Source organism: Toxorhynchites rutilus, chromosome 3 (genome assembly GCF_029784135.1).
Source record: "Toxorhynchites rutilus septentrionalis strain SRP chromosome 3, ASM2978413v1, whole genome shotgun sequence".
NCBI classification, from domain to species: Eukaryota; Metazoa; Arthropoda; class Insecta; order Diptera; family Culicidae; genus Toxorhynchites; species Toxorhynchites rutilus.
In genome coordinates, this window is record NC_073746.1 from 127,212,359 (window position 1) to 127,235,955 (window position 23,597).

Genomic DNA, 23,597 nt, shown 5'->3' on the forward strand with positions numbered 1-23,597 from the left:
GGTGAAGTTTTATTATTTTTACGCCAGAAACATTTATGAAAATAAAATACTAATCAAATCGAGTAAGACGGACACTCCACCGACTAAAGACGAACATTTCGTTTTTGAAACAAATTGATTATCTCCTCCTTCTTTGTTTAACAGATGCCCACTAACTACGTTTGCAAGTGAAACCAGATATCATGGATGAATAAGCAGAGCGGTTTTTAAAACCTAATCCGAATTTGTCATTCCGAATGCCGGAAGCTATTTTGGACATGGAAAAATGATACCTTTTAGGTGATTTTAGTCTAGCCTTTTTGTTCGATAATTTTTAAGGCCTAGCAAGTACATAAACTTGAATTTTCAGATAGTGGTCATCTTTCCCACCCCAGGTGTCCGTCTTTCCCGACTCAATCTAATTTATTTTTTAAAGTCGGACTCATTCATTTTGCAAAATTTCTGCCTCAAAGACAAATTTTATTATAAAAAGAGACCTAGACTATCAATTTGTGGGCAGATAGCTATATACTTTTTTGTGAAGTTCACGAAAAAATCAACGTTTACTTAAGGTATCCGTCTTTACCATCCTTCCCCTATATTCTGCTTTGACGGGATATCCATCGATCGCTAGGTTATTCCACTAATCAGCTAAGGATTCCCCAGCATACTTAAAATGTTCTATTTCCAATTCCGGGTGCCTTGTTTTGAGTTTTTCTCCCAGTGAGATCCCTTATGATCACGAGGAAGTATTTAACCTGCCGGAAAAGAGAGACAATCCAACTCAGTTGAATGCACTGCGAGCTAGAGAATTTGTAGCAACTAATATTGCATCAAAATTTAATTGATTAAAATAAAAGATCGAAAATATATATGACCTTTTTAAAACGAGAATTCTCGTCTGGTCCTCCATTCACATTAATTATGGTTACTGGCTTGATTATTCTTCGGTACCGAATAATCTCGAAATCAGGCAGCTCGCACATACTTTGAAAATCGATCCCATGAGGAAATGTGTTCGAAGAACAGTGCCTTCCTGAACAAACTGCAACGTATATTGGAACACTGCATGGAACAACTTCAGCAAGATCGAAGTGCCCTAGCTTTATTTTGCATCCTGCGATAACAGACGGAATAAGCTTATGTTTTCCAGCCATGACAAAATCATGATTCGGTAGATTAACGCAATATTCGAGATGCATCAAGTCTGCTTACTGCCCACTACAACACGTGCTTTATCATCTTGGCTCAGGAAACACACCCCTTTTGGTCTCAGAATCGAAGCTAGGGGCGCGTGAATTTATTCAGGAATAAAAATGGAATTTTGTTACGTAACGATCACGGCTAATCCCCCCCTCCCCCCTATGTCACATTAAGTAACGAAACCTCGACCCCCCTCCCGCCCTACTCGCGTTACGTAATTTGTGCACGATGCCTTACAAAAATAGGTATGCATTTTGTGACGTGACAACACACTTGTGCGAAAAACTGTCTCCATAAAGCGTTGTCACGTCACAAAATCAATAAAGTGTATTAAATATGAATTTTACCCTATTGTAGTAAGCTATATTTGGTCCTCCTTTGGCCGAGTGGTTAGCGTCATAACTAACATGCCGGGTGTTCGGGTTCGATTCCCGTTCTGGTCGGGGGAATTTTTCGTCAAAGAAATTTCCTCCGACTTGCACTGTGATCACGCGTTTTCTAGAGCTTGCCACTCAGAATGTATTCAAGGCGTGTTATTTGGCATAGAAATCTCAACTAAGTACTAATAAAAATGACGCAAGTAATACTACGTTTAGACGGCGAAGTTCCTCTAGGAACGTTAATGCCATTGAAGAAGAAGAAGTAAGCTATATACTAATTTTTGTGTTAGTTTTTATCTTTAATACTTCTCACTATCCTCCCAGATCTCCCCTTCCTCTTCCAAAGGTCCATCCTATAGGAGAAGATGGGCCTAATCCGACCGGTGGTCCCGAACCTACCCTTGTGTCTCAGAAACAATTCAGTGTCTTCAGTAAATTTTCAGTAGTGTCAAATGAAAAGTGTCGCAACGCTGACAATTTGATAATATGAACACTTTTTTCGTGCTCTCTTCATTTCAGCGTTTTAGCGTCATTTTGCGTTTTGCGCAATGATGCTTCAAAAACAGAGAAAAAATATTGCTGAATATTGATATATGGAAAATGAGTTCAATGTTCTTTTATATTGCGAAACATTAAAAACGAAAAGCCATTTTTATTGCTTATGGAATGTTCATCAAAATAAGCTATTTAATGAATTTTCCTGTTACTTGTAGTACACCGCATGCCGTTATTTGGAAAAAGTAAGAGTGTGTGCCTAGAGGCACGGAAGGAAACTTGACGTAGGCCTTTGAGGACAATTGCTTTTAAATTAAACTTTTATAGTTGTTCAGAAATCCGTAAATTTCACTCATTAAATATTCCTGAGGTAAGCTCTGGAAAAACCCTTTGTTATATGAACTAAACTGAACTTCAAACTGGTTGTAAGGGTTGTAGTAGTCGGAAAAATCTGAAACCATTAATTAATAATACTTTCTATTTTTAATAGTAAACTCAGTGTTGCCACATTTTAATCTGTACCAGAGGGGTAAAAAAACTTTCTCATCTGTACTTTTTCGTCCAAAAATCTGTACCATCGAAAATATTCGTTGTAGAAATTTAGCATGAAAAAATACTCATTTATTTACTACAAATACTACATTTACATTTGCAAGTCCTTCGCGTGTTTCATAATGCTTATACATAATAACAGTACCGGTATGTTTCTTCGTTCTTATATTCAAAAATGAATGCTTTATTCTGCAAAAATGGTTAAAAAATTTATATTCAAAGTATTGCCCATCTATAGTCACAGCTTTTTCCCATTTTTCTGGCAATTCTGGCAATTTGTCGGCAAACCACGAATCGATCCAATTTTTGACTTCATCAAAATTGGAGAAGTGCTGGTCAACCAGGCCATGTTGTATCGATCGAAAACGTAGTATTCGGACGGGGCAATGTCTAGAGAGTACGGCGGGTGAGATAGGACCTGCCATTTCAGCGATTCCAAGTATGTTTTGACCGGTTTCTTTCGCTTTATCGTGTCTTTGCTCGTGTTGTGGCCATTTTTTCCTTCAGCGCACGGCTCAAACGTATCAAAAAACGGATCTTGATCGAGTAAAGCCTCCAATTCTTCATCTTCAAACTTTTTGGCGGTCCGGAACGTTCTTCGTCTTCCAAGTCAAAATTACCACTTTTAAACCGTGCAAACCATGTCTGACACGTTCGCTCAGTTGAAGCATGGTCACCATAAACTTCCACCAAAATGCGATGAATTTTCGCAGCTTTTTTCTTCATATTCAAGTAATGAAGTAACACTTCCCGCAAAAACACTCTCGTTGGTACGAAATTTGACATATTCGAAGTGACAAAAAACTATGTTGTTTACGCTTCAACTTTTTGACATATACTGAAAAAGACGCGCAATGACAGTAGCTTTCCAACGAATGTCTGGAAATTTGATTCACTGGAATAATAATCAAGTTGTCGTAACTGTTGTAAAACCGAAGAAACTTACCGGTACGCCTAATAGTTTTTTTAAATCTAGAATGCGCACTATCATGAATTGAACCGGAAGACTCGCGCGGGTCATCCGCGTTGACGGCATTGAGCTTCGTATTACGAAATGGGGGAGTAGGCATGACAATATGGGTTTGCAGAAGAAATGAACGCGCTTTTAAAATAAAAATTATGAATGAAAATTATTTTTACCCAACCAAATTAGTACTCTGTGTAAATGAAAATCACTTTTGCTTGCAAGTAGTGAAAAAATATCATACACAAACTGTGTCTAAAGGTAATTTTGTATTATAATGGTAAGTTTTGATGAGAATATCTGAAAATTCATAAAAAATAGTTTAAATTAGGGTCAGAACAACGTACTTCTAGTAGGTAAATAACGCCAAGAAAAAAAATTTCATACAAATTTTAGCAATATAAAACTGCCTTAGGGTCGACTAATCTGATGGAGAATAGTTGGCCTCACACAAATTGATATCGTATCCAGATGTCGACACCATTCCGGCGTCAACGCCAATTGAGTGAAGACCTGTTTTTGTTCGCTCCGTGTTTTGTCTTTCTCATAAGGGACGACGAAAAGTCGGTGTGCAAAAAAAGTGCTGTTACGAAACTACTCCGAAACTTTCTGCGAAATTAACAGTGATTTATTTATTGGTTCTGTGAATTCAGAGTGTGTAAATTGTAGTATAATTATATAAGATTACGGCTAACGCTAAAAATATTTCGTTTTTTCTTGTGCGCGGTTTGAATGTGTTCGTTTTTTCTCATCGTTCTGTGTATCCGATTCATGTGTGTATACATGAGGATTGTACAGTAGGAGAAGCACAACTCTGTTGGGCTTAAGGTGAAGGTGGAAGCTAGCCATTGTAGTAGTATAGGTAAACCCTCGTGTAAAAATGGGGTAATAGTGTTTGTGAGAGAAGAGCAAAGCACACGTAAATAGATCAATTCACTTATCAGACTGTGTGGCGCTTCATTGACACGAGTCTTTGAATACATTTGAAAAAAAACAAATAACAATTCAATACTAAAGTAAAATGTATGAACGTAATGTTCCGATGAACAATTGCAAATATAAATATATATAGAAGGTGCATTTGCATATGATTCTGATTATACGCGAGCGTAACATGAGCAAATTTATAACACATGCGAATTGGGGCTCTTTTGGTATTAACAAGTTCTTCCGCATAGTAACTCGATGTTGATAATTCCTTAATATTTTCCTTCGTTGATCGTATTGTTTTCACATATTCACGTTGGAAAGCCTTAACCCTTCTCTTCGTTGGCCGAGGCATTTAGATTGAATTTAATACTTTTCCGTTTACTGTTTTTGAAAGCATAGGCAGCCGTGGCAGTGTTCCGAGCTCTGCAATACAATTTTCTTACCCAATGTTAAAGTTGCTAAAACTTACATTATAGACCCATTAAACGTAAAAATAATAATTGTATTGATATCAACACAATTTTATTCTATTGATTTTCATGACATGGGACGCTATGACTCCGGAATAACATTTTATTGAGTGGTTTTTATAGCTGTTTCGATGATGTTGTTTGGCATCAGTGTCGAAAAAATAACGATGCTTCCACCAATACAAACAAAACCATTGCAGAAGATTGAAAAACGAAAATTTAACTTTCAGAGCACTTGCTCGAGTTTTCCGACGTTCTTCACTATACGGTGCGAAAGCAGATGAAAATTTAATATCTTGTGAGTAATCGATTAGAGTTTGGTTGATATTACTTGATGGGAAGTGTGCGAAAACGATCATTTTCTTCACACTGTTTCGCAAAATTATAGATTTTCTGGCGAGAGGTGAGGGAGGGAGATGAAAGAAATGAGCGCCATTGTGGCAGCCATTTGTGGCTAGCTTCCACCTTCACCTTAATGCCGTGCAGTGTTTCTACTGTGGAAAATACCGGCGAGTGTAAACTGAAGTGATAGTGATATAAGATTCTCACGGTGTTTTGATGCACATGAGAGTGCGGTGCAGTTTTCTAAGCGCGGAAGCGTTCTGCAATGATAGCAATGATCTTGGTGCAACGACATGCTAAGTTTTTTCATCTTTGTGTATGGATATATTTTTATGGATATATTTTTAAGCTTCCTGTGTGTCTGTAGTGGTGGCGGCAACGCACTTTTATCTAAGGCAACGTGATTTTGCATCGGTGTGCAAGTTAAGATACAGAGAACGTTTATTTTTATTTTTGTTTTTTTTTTTTTCAAAGCAGTGTTTATGTATGTATTTCCGCTCTCTGTTTTCTTAGCGAATACGCATATGGAACAAACATAGTGATGCTCCATTATTTTTCTTTATCTCGATACTACTTGGAAAATATTTGTTTCATATTTAATGTTTCTATGTTCTTCTTCACACTGTCACGCTGTTCGCTACTTTTTACATGCTGCCTGGGAGGGTTGAGTGCCACGGTTTTCTAGCAATTCGATGGACATTTTTAATCGTACTAGGACCATGGTTTCTTATCGTAGTGGAAAGCATTTTCATCCGAAAGGGAATGCTTACGAGCTTATATTCTTATATTATTTACCTTCATTATCATATGTTATACTGTCAGTCATACCTGAACGAAAACTCAGTGTCAGTCACCGGTGACTGACGTGGCAGTCAACGTGTTAACAGCTCTTTGATCGTAGGATTTCAATGTTTAAGTATTAAAGGTTTATGGATTTTATTCCAATATATTGCAGAGGAGATCTTTTCAGGCCTCCATATAAGATCTTTATTCCCTACGAAACGTATTTGACTTTTGAGCTTTCGTTTCGTCGAGTAGTTGTTTTCGCGCTTACAAAATCAAATCACTTACCGGAGTTCCAGTTTTATTACAGAGAAGACCTTTTCAGGTTGTTTTTAGTATATTCAGCCGTTACAAAATTCATTTGATATCTGATTGTTCGTTTCGTCGAACAGAGGAGACCTTTTCAGGTTACTTTTCAATATCGTTAGCCGCTACAAAATCTATTTGATTGTTTAGTTTTCGTTTCGTTAAGTAGAAAATTCATTTCGCGCTTACGAGATCCTATTGCAGAGGAGACCATTTCAGCTCACCCTTTTTTATATTATATCGCTACGAAATGCGTTTTTAGAATCACATCACTTACCACAGTGAATCCTGATTTTTCTTAACCATTCCCACTAACAACTATCCCTTCCATGACAAACGCTAGGGAACCACGCTATAGAGACGACCCTTCTGGCCTTCGGGCGGCGAATATCATACTAACATTCCTTCCCTTCCCCTGGTGACTGTAAGGACGTGGCCGGCGGCGTTATTGACCATTTAAACCTCGAATCACCGAAAATTGCACAACGAGAATGATTTGCTAGTCCCAAGCGTCATTCTGTGTGTTCTTTGTGCAATTTGGTTGGTTCAGGTCAATCACGGAGAGCAACTACGAATTGTACAGTCTACCCAAACTCAAGCTCAGAAAAAAAAACCAAAAAATCTGTACCTCTCCAGATAAATCTGTACGTGTGGCAACACTGAGTTAATAATTAGTTTAGTAAATTTTTAGTTTAATCGCTTACACGCAGTTTCCTGAATTCTTTGCTACTATGACCCCTTTTTGCCCACTGTATGGCGCTTCAGATTGTTGAGTCTGAGCAGATTACAGCGATCTGAATACGGTGGGAGGTTTAACCGATCTTGCCATGGTAGGTGACGTAATGCAAGCCTGACAAACTTAAGTTGAACACATTCTCGAAAAGCTCGCTCTTCTCAAAGGATGGTGCATAAAAATTAAATTCATTTCAAAGAATTTATGTTATAACTAGTGCTTATTTATACCAGGGACAGACATACAGCTGTACTAGCGTTGTACGTGTACAGCGTTGTACAGGTACCATCGTAGCATGACAGACATACTTTGGTTGTACATTGCACCGCATGTCAAACTGACAATCAAAAATTCGACCAATTTTCATCACATGTTTCAATGAAAAAGTTTTTTATTTAGCGTCTGAAACATCAAACACAACAAACAAGTTTCCAATCTGAGTTATTAACTCAAGAGAAAGTCAATGAAAAGAATATTTACCAAGTGTTTTGATTCAGTTTGTTCATGCTACCCACCACTAACCATTTGTGGCGCTGCGCACAGTACAACTGTAGCCATGTACAGCGGTAAAATAGGTCGGTACAGGTACAGCGATTGTACCGAGTTGCTTGCATGGTTCGAGCGCTGTACATGGTGACAGACATACAATTTTCGAAGTACAACGGTAGTACAGCTGTATGTCTGTCATAAGTATTAGATAACGTTTTCAATTTTCTCCTGAAACTTGATTTGAGATTTGGTTTCTTGGTGCATAACCTCATGGAATGGGTCTACACTTCTTTTGTATATAACTTTTTATTGCATGGGTGAATATAGATGGAAATTTGGGTAATAAAATATAGACGGCTCAAATCGAACCCTTCCTTATTTGGGGTTTTCGGTTACCAACACACTTTTATTGACGTAGGACTACGTCTAACCGGAAGATATAGGGTATGAAATGGAAATCTAGGCACTGAACAAGTAGGAAAAAATGCAAGATTTGGAACGCTTATAACTCGAGCATTTCTCAATAGATCGCAAAGATTTTTGCATCAATTGATAGGAAATATATCTACGCATCTATCATAACGAATAACATTTCATTTTTCTTGAGATAAATAATTGAATAATTGTGAAATATCAAGCATTGTCCAAATGCACTATGTGCCCATTTTTGATTGGTCCATTTTGTGCTCCTCAAATCGTACCGACCAAAACGGGCAACCAGAGCAGCAGCGAAATAGAATGAAGCACGATTGGAAAGGAAAAAGAAAAAAAAATGAAGGAAACATTGGTCGCAGTCTCACACATGCGTAATTCTCGAGCCAGCCAGTCAGCTTAAAAATCCCCGCTCCGCTGCCGTAACGATCATTCTCATTCAAACCGTACACCACATCAGTTCGCATCACAACACATCAACAAACCAACCCAAGCAGCCATGTCTGGACATGGCAGGAGGAAAAGTGAAGGGAAAGGCAAAATCCCGCTCGAACCGTGTTTTGTTTCGGCCGCCGAAGTGGTCGAGTTAGTTGGTAAAGCTGCTCGCGACGATTAAAAAAACTGCATTCAGATCAGAACACATTCGGAGGACATCAAGACAACTGGCATTTGCAGCGAGTGGCGAGTGGTAAACGCAATCGCAAAACGGCAGCTGGTAGCAGAAGAAAAAAGTTTGTTCTTTATACAATCTGCTTTGGTGGCAAATCCAGAACAAGGCGGCATCGAGGGCGTTCGAAATGGTTTTTTTCAAAACCACGAGTACAAAGTTTTCTAAATTGGAACCATTCCATAAAACAAGGCGCTTATCAGGGCCATTAAACCTTTCAAAAAAGAGCTTACGAAATACATTTCAATGCTTTCTAAAATAATATCTAAAATTGATTTTTTCATAATTTGTTTACCAGGATCTGATGAGTATGTGAATTTGGCAGTTGTTCTGAGCTTATTGATAGTTGGGGACTTTCCTGATTATTCAATTTTCACCAATTCTTAAATTGTTTCCAGATTGAAAGTACAGTAATTTACAATTAGTTCAACATTTAGCTAATTGGACGGACATGTAATGCGACATATTTAGTTGGACATTTTTGTAAACAAAGAGATCCAAATTAAGACCACACATTGAATGTCGACACTGTACCACTGTCATCGCAAATGTTCAATTACAGGTTAAAATCGCCTTCAATGCGACACTGAGTGGTGCTTCGGCACGTCGCATTGAATGTAATTTACTGTACAATATGTCACAAGCTGGATGGGAAGAAATTTTCCAACTGTGAAAGCTGTGGCGAGTGGCAAACACAATCGTTAAACAGGAAGGTTTAGCCGAACAAGATGGGGATATTGAGTGATAACAAAACATTAAACTCTTCAGATTGAAGATAATTTTGTGATCCTGAAAAGGACCCTTTTTAGCCTGCATATGAATCCAACGAGCGAACAAATCGTAATGAATGTATTTTTTTGCCATCGCTGCCTTTTAACGTTCATTCGTTCGTCTCGTTGGACTCGCCCCTTTGGCTGAGTCTGCCGATTTGTCTATATCCTGTGAGCGTGTACCGCAAAAGTACGAAACGCGCGGATCCACTGAAAAATATGTCATTCTCTTTCAAACCGTAAATCAGTGTGGTTGTATGGCATCATTTCACATCACATCGCATCAACGGATTGGTGCCGGAGCACCAGTATACCTGATAGCGATTATAGAATTTCGGCCGCCGGAGTGCTCGAGTTGGCTGTTCTTATTTTAAAGGACTTTAATCCGAAGGTCATCCGTCCCTGTATTTACTGTTGGTTTTTCAAAACGCTTCTAGCTCGTTTATTTCTCGACATATCGTAGAGTTCGTCTCCAAAACCTCAGTTCTTTTTCATTTTTATTTACTTTGTTTGCGGAGACTACAAATCTTACAATTCATTCGTCTCCGAAACACGGAAACAGTTTAAGGTACGGTAATGTGCTCAATAGTGAAATATATGATAGTGAATGAGCTGATAACCACCTATGCATTCCCTATCACAGCCATCATTTTGATTGTACGATATGTGCATACGCCGAAAGATGCCCGGCGTTGAACATTTAATAAGTACAAAGGATTCAAAAAAAAAACAATAATCAAATTTGTAAAAAAAAACGCAAAAACACAACACCAAACGTTCTTTTCAGAACCCCCAACATGTTCATGAAGAGTAAACAGTAAACTAATCCATTTTTCAGGTAGATAGGTAGGTATTCACGTAGGAGAAGAAAATAAAAAAATATATTCGAAATATATATTTAGCAAAAGCTGTCCCCTTTGTATAGTCCTACGTCACTCCGGTTATGTCCCCGACATTACCCACCCGTCTTTTTATATAGATTGAAAATATAGGAATGCGTTATTTCGCCTGAAAACACATTTCTATCTTCGAACAAAGATCTATTTCGTTAGCGCAAACGTCGAATGAACTAACAACGCTCATCATGGTGTAATTTTCGAACATATGGGAATTCAATTTTCCGTATTTTCCGACATTCCTTCAGAGTTTTCCGAAAATTTTCCGATTTTTCTCTCTGCTATATTAATTTACGGGAAGAGACGAATACAACAAAATGAAACGGCCGATGTCTAGTTTTTTGAATTCGTACTCCCTATATATACGTGTTGGCTACACTGAAAATTGTCTGTGCTCACAACTGACCTGCCATGAAATACATTATACGAGTAGTGAGATGTATAGAACGCCGGTCTACAGTGATAGTACTGTCGTTGAATGTTTACATTCATAGGGGATAGAAAGAAAAACATAAACAAATGAGAGATTGATAAAAGGAGGTTTTAGAAAATAGAAAGTGAGAATACAGTTTATATATAAAATATATATATATATATATATATATATATATATATATATATATATATATATATATCTATTTATATATATATATATATATATATATATATATATATATATATATATATATATATATATATTAGTTTACTGAATTTAATTATTGTTCCTTCATATTTACTATCATTTAAAATTAGATCTGCAAAGGAGGAAAAAAGGTTTCTGTGAAAGGAAAAAGTTCAAAGTAATCAAACTAGTTTGTACTGACTAGATAGTAAGTACAACATGATATGCCTATGAAACATAATTAGAACTCGATTTGTATTTATACAGAATATTTGTGAACCAGAGATATCTGATATCTGAGGTGGAAAAGAAACTATTAATTGTAAGTGTAAGTGTAAGAAAATGAAACAGAATTATAATTTGGAATTTTTAAATTGCAGTTTGAGCTGCATTAAAGCTGCTACAAAAACGGTGGTGCATTTTTTCAAACTCCCGAACAGTACGAAAACGTAATCCTACGTCAAAGTTTAAAGATTGAATTTACCTAAAAAAAATCATCCAAACGTGGATCATTTTTTTTAGGTAAATTCAATCTTTAAACCAAGAACTTCCAAAGCCAAAAGGGTTTTCACGATGGTCTGAGCGCACTTTTGAAATTCACATGAACTCTGATTCAGTAAAAAAAAGATAAATAGTGTTATTTTTTTACTGTAACGCTAAACGATGACGCAAACTTCTGCATCATCTCGCCATATATCGAACATGAGAAAGCAGAACATCATGCTGCATATAAATGAGATGGGAAAAGATATTATTGACATCAAGCCAACCGGTATTTTAGAAAATCTGTACATTCTGTATAAAATCCAAAAAATCTGTAATTTGTAACTACAAAGTATTGGTCCCAAAAAGTCTGAAAAATGTGTAGAAATACAGATTATTCTGTAGATAAGGTAACCCTGGGTCCGTGTGGTAAAATCGTTCAAGGAGACCCAGACTAGCCAGCGGCAAGCTGGGAGCGGTAGAAAAGCGAAGACGACTGACCCCGTGAAGGCAAAGAAGGTGAGGGATTACTTCAAGCGTAATCTGAACCTTTCGAATTGGAAGGTGGCCGATAAGGTCAATCTTTTCCTCTTGTTTGTCCAGCAGACAATGAAGCGGCCCGGACTACGCATTTTCAAGAAAACCGATAAACAGAAAGCGGTGACCAAATCCCGCCAAGAACCGCGAGTGGTTGATGCAGTCGATATGCATCGTGTTGAACGACGAGTCGAGATACATTAAAATAGACGCCAAGCAATCCCCGGCCGGGAGTTTTTCGTCGGCATGTCCCGCTTGGATGTCCCGGAGAAGTTCTGGAAGAAAAAGGTCGTCAAATTTGCTTAGAAGTACTTGGTGTGGCATGCGATCTGTGGGAGTGACAAATTCAGCAAGCCGTACTCTACTACCGGCACCATCAAAGGCCAAATATATAAAGAAGAATGCCTCCAGAAGCACCTGTTGCCCTTCCTCCGATCCCACGAAGATGACACTCTGTTTTAGCCGGATCTGGCATCGTGCCATCACGCGAAACCGGTGATGAAAGGGTATGGTCTTTATCATTTAAGGCAGTATTCTAGTCTAGAAATTTGAAAAAATCAATTTTTTTTCCTTCATATTTCTGTAGTTTAGACACTCAAGAATATACTCTAGAAAGGACTTATCGAAAATCCTATTATTTACTGAGCTAGAGCCATTTTTGTGACGCGGTATCTAACCTGGTACGGCCATAACAATGAACTTCAAACGCGTTTTTCTCGAAACTAGTTTTTTGAAACTGGCGTACACGATATCTTAAGTTCCAATGAACCGATTCTAGTCGAATTTATATGAATACAATCTGCAGGCATCTCCTCATGGCATGAACGTCTAAAAAATGATATTTTTTAAATTTTCCTATGTTTAAAAAATCGGGAAACGTAAGAAAAAACGTTTTGGTGTTTTTGACCTGTCCAAGGCTCATGCGATAGCGACATCTTTACTGAATCAGAATCTGCTCGATTTTTTTCAAATGACCAGAACGCCATGGCACAACTATTTTTTGATCCTCTAACTTAATTAGCTTAATTAACTATTTTAGTTGAGAATATTTTTTCTCCGTTCAATATTTGTTTTACTGTTAAAAGATAGATGAACAAATAATGATATAATGGATAGTAAAAATATTCTTTGTTTTATTTTTACGAAGCTCGAAAAAACGTTCGAAATTCGTGTCTCTACACTAGAATACCCCCTTAAGCAACTCATGCTCTCCGTGTGTTAACAGATAATTTGATTGTTTTCTTCTTCCTCTTCTTCTTCTTTTTCTTCTTACACCTCATATTCAATTGAGAAAACAAGGATACCTGTTGGTGTGTTCTCTTTTAGAACACAAAACTAAATATGAATATAAACACTGTCAGATTTGATATTGTCATTTACCTCATTAAAAGTGCTTTCTGCCAACCACAGGGTTACAACGAACTTTGTTATAGTAGTCAGTGCCCATATTAAGTACATAGTAAAAAACCGCACGTCATTAATATCGATTTTCCCCAAACCGTAAACACTTTGAAATATGTGGAATATTTGCATTGTTGTGTCTGCGAACACTAAGAAAATGAAGTACACTATGGGCAATCCTAAACATTCCATCAATAGTGGCTGCAGCGACACCAATTCAAAAAATAATTCTGCTATCAACGCCCAATCATACCCGAAATGAGCACTCATTTGTGTTTTCATATTGTTCAATTCATTTTTCATCAAGTAAAGAACGGAATTGAATAAGATAACATAAACATCACAACACACATCAAAAATAATATACATGAAGCCTATCATAAAACTAATCCACTTATCTAACAGAATGATCTGGTAGCCTAACGAAATTAATTTGTGAAGAACTAAAATGCACAAGCAAAAGTTGACTTTTTGTCTAAGCTCTCTGCAAACATCCTCACAGCCCTTAAATAACTTTTTCTTATTTCGTATCAAATGAATCGAATTCAATAATCTCAATAATGATTCCGATTTAATCAGGTTATTTGCAATCGATATACAAGCAAACCACATCCATAGTTCATCTTCAATTATCCACAATGTCATTATAACTAAGCCATCATAATCGTAAACGGTATAATGATCCACGTGATTGTTCCACATGTAGAGTCCCTTCATCACTATGTATAGTGCTAGATTTGCACATAGAATTGATAGTTTTCGCCGAACTGTTCGATAACCATTCAAACTACTGTCAAATATAACAGACGTGAAAGCAAGCGTATTGCTTAACATTAGGATTGACCGCAATGGGTCTTCGCAGTCCATGTTGCGAGTCAATACTGCTGTCGCTTTGTGGTCTCAATCAATATAACCCCTCCGTAAATTGTTTATTCAGCAAGCTTGACGTATTCTGTCATTTGTTTACTCCAGACAATAGCCTGCAGCGTGTAGTCCTCGTGATGTACACATTTCGTATAAAAGGATTTCCTTTAACACTTTGAACGCCCCGTCACCCAGATCTGGGAGACGTGTGTATTTCCTGTGGGTGACACTTTTCCCGTTCAAATTGAATAGGATTATTAAACGGGATTTGATAGAATGGGCACTTAAATGTAAATATGGGTTATATAGAACAATCAAAAAATCAAAAACATAATAATATAGTTTTTATACTATACTTTTAAACGGTTTTATTTAGCATTACCTATTGTAAATATATTGCTATGTTTATCTGCAGGGTTGTCCCACATAAACAGAAATTTAACCTCCTTCCTGTTGACCGATTGATCTGAAATTTGAAGCACGCCTTTATCTCTGCTGTCGTTATAAAACTGCGTATTCCATAATCTTGAAAATCCAAGATGGAGACCGCAACAAAATAGCGGACTACATATTTTATCAAAACCCCAATATGGGTATCAAATGAAAGGGCTTGACTAGTAGAACACAGTTATTTATAAAAAATGACCGCCATCACAAAATGGGACATTTTTTTCAATTCATCAATATGGCCATATCGAACGAAATGGCTTGACTAGTGGAACATACTTATTTGTGAAAAATCACATTTGAAATGTACTGTTGAAAAATCAATCTTTATGTCGTCTATGGTAAGTTCTTCTAACATATCGTGCAGGTCTTCACTTGCGTATAGTTCCTCAATATCCAAATCGGAACTCGATGAGATAATACTCGAAACTTTTCTTCTAACACTTCGCACTATTTCGTCGTTACTAATATCCTCGCTTTCAATTTTACTATTACGCCGGCCGGTGAACATTTTTAACACTTTGGCGTCCGGCGACACCACAGTGGTTACGTACGCAAACTAGCGCCTGACTGCCGGCGACATCACAGTGGTTACGTGCGCATAGTATTTCAGTGGCCGGCGATAGCACTTTAGTATCGTTTGCATTTTGTTGGGGTTTTGTTTAAGTAACAATAACTTACACATACTATCAAGTTTAATGTTTATATAAGTAGGGGAGGTGGGGAAAAACGGACATATTAAGAAGAGCTTTTATTATATCTTTCGAAACCGTAATCCGAGATAGTGCTGCCGGCGCGAAGCGCATATTTTTTTACGAACCGTGCGGACGTCAAAGTGTTAAGAATGAAAAAAACACGTGTGTCTAAAAAAACATAATAAACATATTGTTTTTGGAATAAACAAGGGCTTCTCCGCGTTGCGCAATTATAATTCTCATTCTCAAAAAAAAAATTGCAACTTGCTTCTTCTTTTAGATTTTTAACTACCAAGCGAAGAACGATGAAAACGAATTACGTGAAAAATTGGAGTTGCCAAATGTGATATAGTTTATGACGATTATTTTCCCACAAATTTGACACATGTTCTCAGTATGATATATTCCCAGAATCTTCGCAATCGATTGAACAGAATATTCCATACTCTCCAATAAAATTGTAATTATTCTTCGCGATCGAATATAGTTCATAAAGAATTATTATTATCATTTCCAACACTGTATAATTGATTGAAAACTTATTTTTATAAGTTTTATAATCACTGTCGGTTGATTTCATTCGGATTCAACAGAAAAGTAGTCCTGAATCTAACCCGAATTTATTATTATTGTTGCTCGCTTATTTCTCTAGCGCACCGACAGTTGAATTTGGGCCCCGCAAGAAACTCGACCGAATCGCTATGGGCGACGTAGGTGTTAAGAATGAATACACTAAACTTTAAATATTTGATAGCATTCCGCTCATTGCGAACATGAAGTAACAGTCCATCAAAGCAATTAATTCCAGCAACCATGACTCTACAGAATGACACGCATTGTCAGAGACTACATACATTGCATGACGTACGTGTTGCGCATTGTGGGCCGGTGGAATCATTGGTCCGCTTCTCTTCAAAAATGATGTCAGGGCGGCAGAGCGTAAATTAATAGTGACCACTACAGTGCTTTGATCGTAGATTTTTTTTTACCACAATTGAGTGAGTCGGCCTCCAAGTCCATACTATTTAACTCAAATGTCTTCTTCTTCATTGTTTTAAAGAGACTTTAAAGTTTCCACTTCATTCGCCTCTAAACTCCAATGCACAATGGTCCAGGAGATGCATTTAAGTGGAAATTAGCATTTAGAGCTCGACAGTTTCTCTAGACAAAAAATGTCTTAGACAAAGTTGTTACTCATGATAGAGCGCTCGTTTTTATGTTGTTATGTTGTATAGGGTGACCAAAATTGTCGACGAAATAAAAAATTTAACTTTCTTATTATTATAGATAGAGGTAAACATAGTTCGACAATGTTGTAGCTCCAATTATTTGAGACATCTTTGTAGAACAAAGTTTTTCTCTATATCTTGAAATAATCGATATAGCGCCTTTTTTCTAAGTTGCGTTAGGGTCACCATGAAAAAAAACTGTTTTTTTTGCTCTAACTTTTATGTTTCAAATCTTACATGCAAATTGTCTTCGAAAGACTTTTAGTGCATACTCATACAAACATTTTTCGATGCAGAACTTGACAATATCCCAACTTTTCTCAAAGTTATTGATATTTCTTCCAAAAAAACACGCTCTTTTCATTTGTTTGTCAAACATTTTTTATGTTTGCCCCAAACATAAAAAATGTTTGTTGATGGAATTTGAAAGAACAGATTTCAATCTATATAATATGTGAAACTATGTTATTTTTTGTGTTTAAGTAAATTAAAATTGAAATCATGAGTTTTTGGATGAAAACCCATCAATAACTTTTTGAGCAGGATTAAGATATTGACATGTTCTGCATCGCAAAATGTTCGAATTGATAAGCTCTAAAAGTCGTACGAAGACCATTTTGATTTAGATTTTTAAAAATAAAAGTTAGATTGAAAAACCCCGTTTTTTCATAGTTATCCTGGACCATTGTGCAATAGAATATAGCTCTTGATGAATATTGTCATGCATTAATTACTTAATCTATCTTAACCAAAAATATCTTAACTTAATACTAAATGCGCTTAAATCTATTTGAACTTATTTTACTAAACTAAATTAACCTAAAATTTATAACTAAATCTATGATGAATATTGAACCCGATCTAAAGGGATCACCCTAGAGGTCAGTACGAAATTTATCATTGGAGTGTGAAGTCGTTCCTCATGATTCGTTTTATTGTTCAGTCGTGTAATAAAACTTAGACGGAAATTTAGTGGTCACGAGAATAATTTTAGAGAACCGAACCTCCTGGAATCAGTGGTTTCCAGTGCAACAGAAGTGCATCAAGCACAACTTGCGGTGAACAAGTGGCCGAGCAACTCATCGTTGGAGTCAACGGATCCAACGGATAGTCAGCGTCGGTGTATTCCGCCATTACAACGCTTCTTCTGGGCCGTCGTTTATCGCCGGTGGAAAATCCTTCGATAAGGAACGGGTAAGCCCCATCAGCTCTGTTTAAGTCTCTGGTCTACAACAATAAGTCGTTTATGATGATGGTCCCGCCTCCTTCCCCTACAGAGGTTTGACGAGTTATCTAAAAGATTTTTTTTTGTTTTCTCAGCATTGAAATCAGTTCAGCAAAAAAAAACGAACTTATTTTATTTACAGATATAAGTTCAAAAAATTGCAATGCCAAAAGACAAGCCAATACTCAGTCTTGTCCACCACAGAGCCGATACGGTCCCGACGAGGCCCTTGCAGCCAAATGGTCCACCAAGACACAAGTCCAACCGCCAGCCTTGTTTTGGATTGACTTTAAATATCCCCATCCAGAGAAATCGAGAAATTTTTCTTTACGAACAAATTCTAGACCGGCTCTTACAAAACTTTTGAATACTTATCCTTTATATCTGTGCAACACGCGTGACGATCAAACTTTTGTAGACTACTTTTATTTTTAATTTTTTTCAACTACTACAATATAAAAACAACAAAATAAAAATAAAAAAGTCCATCATCACCAAGATCATGACAGACATGATGAAGACGAATACAAATTGAAAAACAAAAAAATATAACATAGAAGAAAAATTGTTCAAAATTGTCTAAACAATACAATCCGTTTAAAAAAAACTTCGTCAGGTCATACATTGAGAATAACAAAAACAAAACAAAATCAAAAAACTGTTCACTTTAAGATATCCGTTCGTATAAAACTTCGTCAGACAAAATCGTTATCAAAATAAAAAAAAATTAGTGGGTTATATCTATGATATAACCGCAAGGTTCACGTGGAACTACCTTAGCTTAGCAATCATTCGTTTGTATTGATTAAATTCTTGATTGAATGAAACAGTTTCCAAATTCAATTGAGTTTAATATATTTGTTCTGTGAGTGAAAAAAATGAACAAATGCCGTGTAAAGTCAATTCATTTATTGTGATTGATTGTTCTTCGTTACAAGTAAATTTAATGACGGACCTTTTACGTTTGGTATGATGACTAGAACAAAATATATGTACGGAAGAATTATCAAACGTTTGATGAACCAGCCTAAGGCTGAAAATCTTTCCAATAAAGACAAAAATAAATTATCAAACGATTATTTTATTTTACATTTACCACTGAAGTTTACATCCCAAAAGTGTACATACTTCTCGAATCTCGAATTTGCTTGAAACTGGGAAGTTCATTCGCTTCTAGTGGCTGCACGATTTTCCCAGGTTCCTAAGTTTAGAAGATCATGTTAGGACAGACATATTCCACTCTGCACAAAGGCAAGCGAGGACAAAAGTACTCGCAGTTTGCTTTTATTTGCAGAGCCGATTTCCCCAGAAACCTCGGTTTTGAAGTCTGTGTTAGGGAAACACATTTCAATCGGAACAAAAATACCCCCGATTTGTATGAATTCGCAATGCCGATTTCCCCACGCTTCATGGATTTGAAGTCTGTGTTAGGGAAACACATTCCAGTCGGAACAAAAATACCCCCGACTTGCATGAATTTGAAATACCGATTTCTCCAAGCACCTTGGTTTAGAAATCTCTATTAGGGAACACATTTCGGTGGGAACAAAAGCTCCCCCTACTTTCGTGTGTTCTTTTTCTTCTTTTTGGCTTTAAGAGGGTTTAAACTTTTCAGTTCACTCGCCTCTAGGCGCTTTCGTGTGCTTGCAATGCCGATTTCGCTGCTTGGTTTTAAAGTCTGTGTTAGGGAACATTTTTCGATGAGAACAAAAGTCCCCCTACTTTCATGTATTTGCAATGCCGATTTCCCCAAGGCTGCTTGGTTTTGATGGCTGTGTTAGTCGACACAAAGTAGTTGATGGCAAATCGTTTCTTAGTCGACACAAAATTCCATACTTCTTGGCAATTCACATTGACATTGTCAATGTGAGTATTGAACTTAAGTTTGTCATCAATAATCACGCCAAGATATTTAATCTCCCGAACGCGATCATTGGTCTCATCATTAATCAAAATAGAGACGTTTTCATTTATTCGATTTCGCGAGATTACCATATATTTAGTCTTATTAATGTTCAATTTCAATGAATAACACAGTATCATCAGCAAAAAGATTAATATCGCAATATCGTAAAACTCGTCGCATGTCGTTGATGTACATAATAAATAAAATGGGCCCTAATACACTTCCCTGAGGTACTCCAAGATTATTCTCTACGGGACTGGAAATGAAATCGTTGAAAGCAGTCCGTTGAGTTCTGTCATACAAGTGGTTTAGCAGACAACATTCATCACGTTACTACTCAGTTTGAACATGGCTTTCATTGCGGCACAACATGATCGAAAAGTGGACTTCCCGTTTAGATTTCCTCACGCCAGCCTAGGCAGCCATATCCCAGAAATATAATTACAAAATGGTTAAGAAAATGGCAATTATCATCGTTTATCTGTGTTTTATTTTTATTGAAGGTCCTATGCCTCTATAAAAAGTCGCTGTATATATGGGCCGAAAACAAAACGTTGATAATGGCATCAAATTAATTGATAAAAAAATTAATTATTTACCTCATCGAAAACACATCCGGCTAACCAAGTTGTACAGTAGAACTTCACCATCGACCACAACGACCATGCTAATAACGTTGTACCGAACGGAACATCCTGTTGGATACTCAAATTTTCTGGACCCAAAACATTTTGAAGCACGTAAAATGATTGCACTATAGTATCCATAAACACCAGAAGAAGAAAGTGTACTACAGGTAAAGTAAAGATTTTCATCAACGTTGGTTGTAGTGAGAGCAATTCGAAAAACTGATCCGCCACTGAACCCCAGTCACTGTCGGAATAGGTCCTCATCAGAATTTTTAAATTTACTAATTCAACTTTCAGTAACCAAACAATGCTGTTCAACAGAATTATATAAATGTCATTGTACGTATCAATCGTAATGTACATTAATCCTAGACACAAACGTAAGCAATCCTTAGCTGTTAGAATGATTTGGGTCAACACAATGATTTTGTAGAATACCAATATCGATAGGCACAAATTAATTTTTTGTCTAAACTTCTTCAAAGTTTTTTCATCACTTTTTGATGGCATTACTGTGTTCCCAATCGAATATATAGAATTCAAACATTTCAGAAGATTTTTCGACTTTAATGCGTTGTTTACAATCGATATATAATTGCACCAAAAAGACAGCTCATCATCAATTGTCCACACAGCCGTTAACACAATTCCAGTGCCATAGAAGGCATCACGTGTTTCCACAAATCGGTACCACCAATAAAGCCCTTTTAGCACTGTGTAGAGTGTCAGATTCAAAAATAATATTGCTACCTTATGCCGAACGGCTCGGTAGCGTTTCAAGTTTTTGTCGAATGTAACCGATGTCAGGGCGAGTGAGTTGCTTAACACCAAAATCAACTTCAGAGGATCCTCCCCGTCCATGATTTGGATCAATACTGAATATCGCCGTCGGGGAATCCGTTCAACATGGTTTGTGAATGAGTTAATAATTTAGTAACGCTAAGTCTAATTGTAACTTCCGTAAACGCGTGGTTATCGTAGTTAGTGCCAATCATAAAAGTCTTCGCTATGAAGCATCTTCCGATTGAAATATTTTAATTATTTGCACGATACTATCGAATTGAAGTATCTAACAGTACTAAAATGTCCTTATTCAAAACACATATTTAATTGATTGATGATTGAAAACATGAAATCATTTTTGCATAAGCCGGTAAAATCTTGTAAAATCTGACACTACGAATCGTTATTTTCCTAGCGACTTGCGGAATGCAAATGAGTAAATTCTTATAAAAACGAACCGAAGAACGGAAGGAGCGAGCGAAAATAGAACGTTAATGGTTCTAGTCGAAAAATTGATGGCAAATCAGATGTTTCTTCAGGTAATGTCAACACTCGGTAGCTTCAAGTCCGCTGAATATGACTAAAGGAAGGCATATCATCTCACTCACTGAACCACAGGCTCTACCGTATGCGTGATAATGTTGGCACCATTGATGTCGAAAATTAAAAAAAAATAAAAAAAAAATATTTCTTCTTTATTTATTCAAAAGAGGGATGTTCCGAGAGTCTTAAACTATGCTAATCATGGATCGAGATTCCACTTGCTACAATTACGGGCTCCACAAGCTTCCGGAACGTACGCTATGTTCTAATAATGTAGCCTGGATCCTTTTCCCTTCAGGTACGGGCCAATATTTGAAATAAAAGAATTGTATTGCCCACTCGTTCGCCCGATCCTGGAGAATGCATCTGTTGTTTGGGCTCCCAATGATGTCATATGAAACTTAAGAATTGAACGTCTGCAAGAGAGGATTGTACGGCTTGCGCTCAGGAATCTACCGTGGCGTGATCCATCAAACCTACTGGCACATCCTGACAGATGTCGCTTGCTTGAACTCTAAACATTGGATCGGAGCAGCTACAAGCGACGTTTGTAGTTAAACTACTCAATGGCGAAGTCGACTGCTCTTATCTCCTATCGCTTTTGGACCGGGATTTCATCGTACTTTGTATGGGTACAACAATCTCCTGAAACACAGATGAAATGTTCTGTTGTCATCGCCCATTTTTGCGCTGAGTTTTGCGCTGAATTTTGCGCCCTGGATTGCGCCGTATTTTTATATACGTTTTACAGCGCGCTTGAATCTGGTTTGCTTTCTCTGTTGAGAGATTTTTCTTCACACAAGCGTATACGGTTCGTATGGAGGCGCGCTGTTGTTTTTATACTTTGAGCAGAACGAGCGAAGACAAAGCGGGCGCTAGAATTTGATGTGTGTGTATAAAATGAGGCGCGCATCACACAAGTTAGAAGAGATGTTTACTATCTGAACTCTGCGCTGGGTACATTTTGCGCTGTAGTGAATTTTGTGCACTTCGCACCAAGAGAAAAAACGTGTTTGTTTTGAACGCGCACTGATAAAAATTAAACCCAAGCGCAGCGCTGCATATGTTTTCTGAAGACTGGGTATCAGTAGCAGTTTTTGCACATTCCATAGATCCAAGAAGAAGAAGAACTCGACCATACACATACGACCATACTACGACCATACAGAAGAAGAACTCGACCATACGACCATACATATACGACTGCGTTGCTGTCTTGAACATATCTGGGGATGCCATGATTGCCTCTTTGAGGACTACATCAGGGATTCTATACCATTCCATTCTATGATTAACAAATTTATTTATTATAATTTCCCGCTCTAATCGGATCCAACGACTCATCTTAGATTCTATTTTGAAGAAAAAAGGAATTACCTTTGGGCTTACGTCAGATGCTAGCCACGTGGTTATGAACAATTTCATGAACACTGGAAACAGCCAGACCGTATAACAACACACATCTACGATTATTTGAATCTCCCATCTGCTATCGGTCATCAGAAAGAATAATTGATGCATTTGAACCGTCCCTTCATAAACCACCAGCAATATATAGAACAGCACTGGCAATCCGTATGATTTTGTTATCAGATATATCGAATGAATCAATTCGGAGTATACATCTGCAAAAACATCCAACACATCTTCGGTTTCTGCATGTTTGACACACTCACTGATGAAAATTAGTTCGGTTCGCAATACAACAAGTACAACGTTAAACTGTATGATGTACATATTATTCATCATAGCGAGAGTTGCAGGTATAACACATATCTAAAGACTGACCCAAGTATCGTCAGTCAATCTGTTGCCCACTGCTCGAAAGTTATAGAATGGAAT

The 23,597-nt window shown here is 37.1% G+C and overlaps 1 protein-coding gene across 1 annotated transcript in view; it reads right to left on the bottom strand.

The window, feature by feature from the left end:
• The window catches only part of LOC129773479 (gustatory and pheromone receptor 39a), a 59,236-nt gene extending 37,946 nt beyond the window's left edge, over positions 1 to 21,290 (bottom strand). The window contains exon 1 of the mRNA XM_055777089.1: positions 21,180 to 21,290. Coding sequence (XP_055633064.1) covers positions 21,180 to 21,290 — 111 coding nt within the window. The remainder of the gene's footprint in view (positions 1 to 21,179) is intronic.
• Positions 21,291 to 23,597: the final 2,307 nt, after the last annotated feature.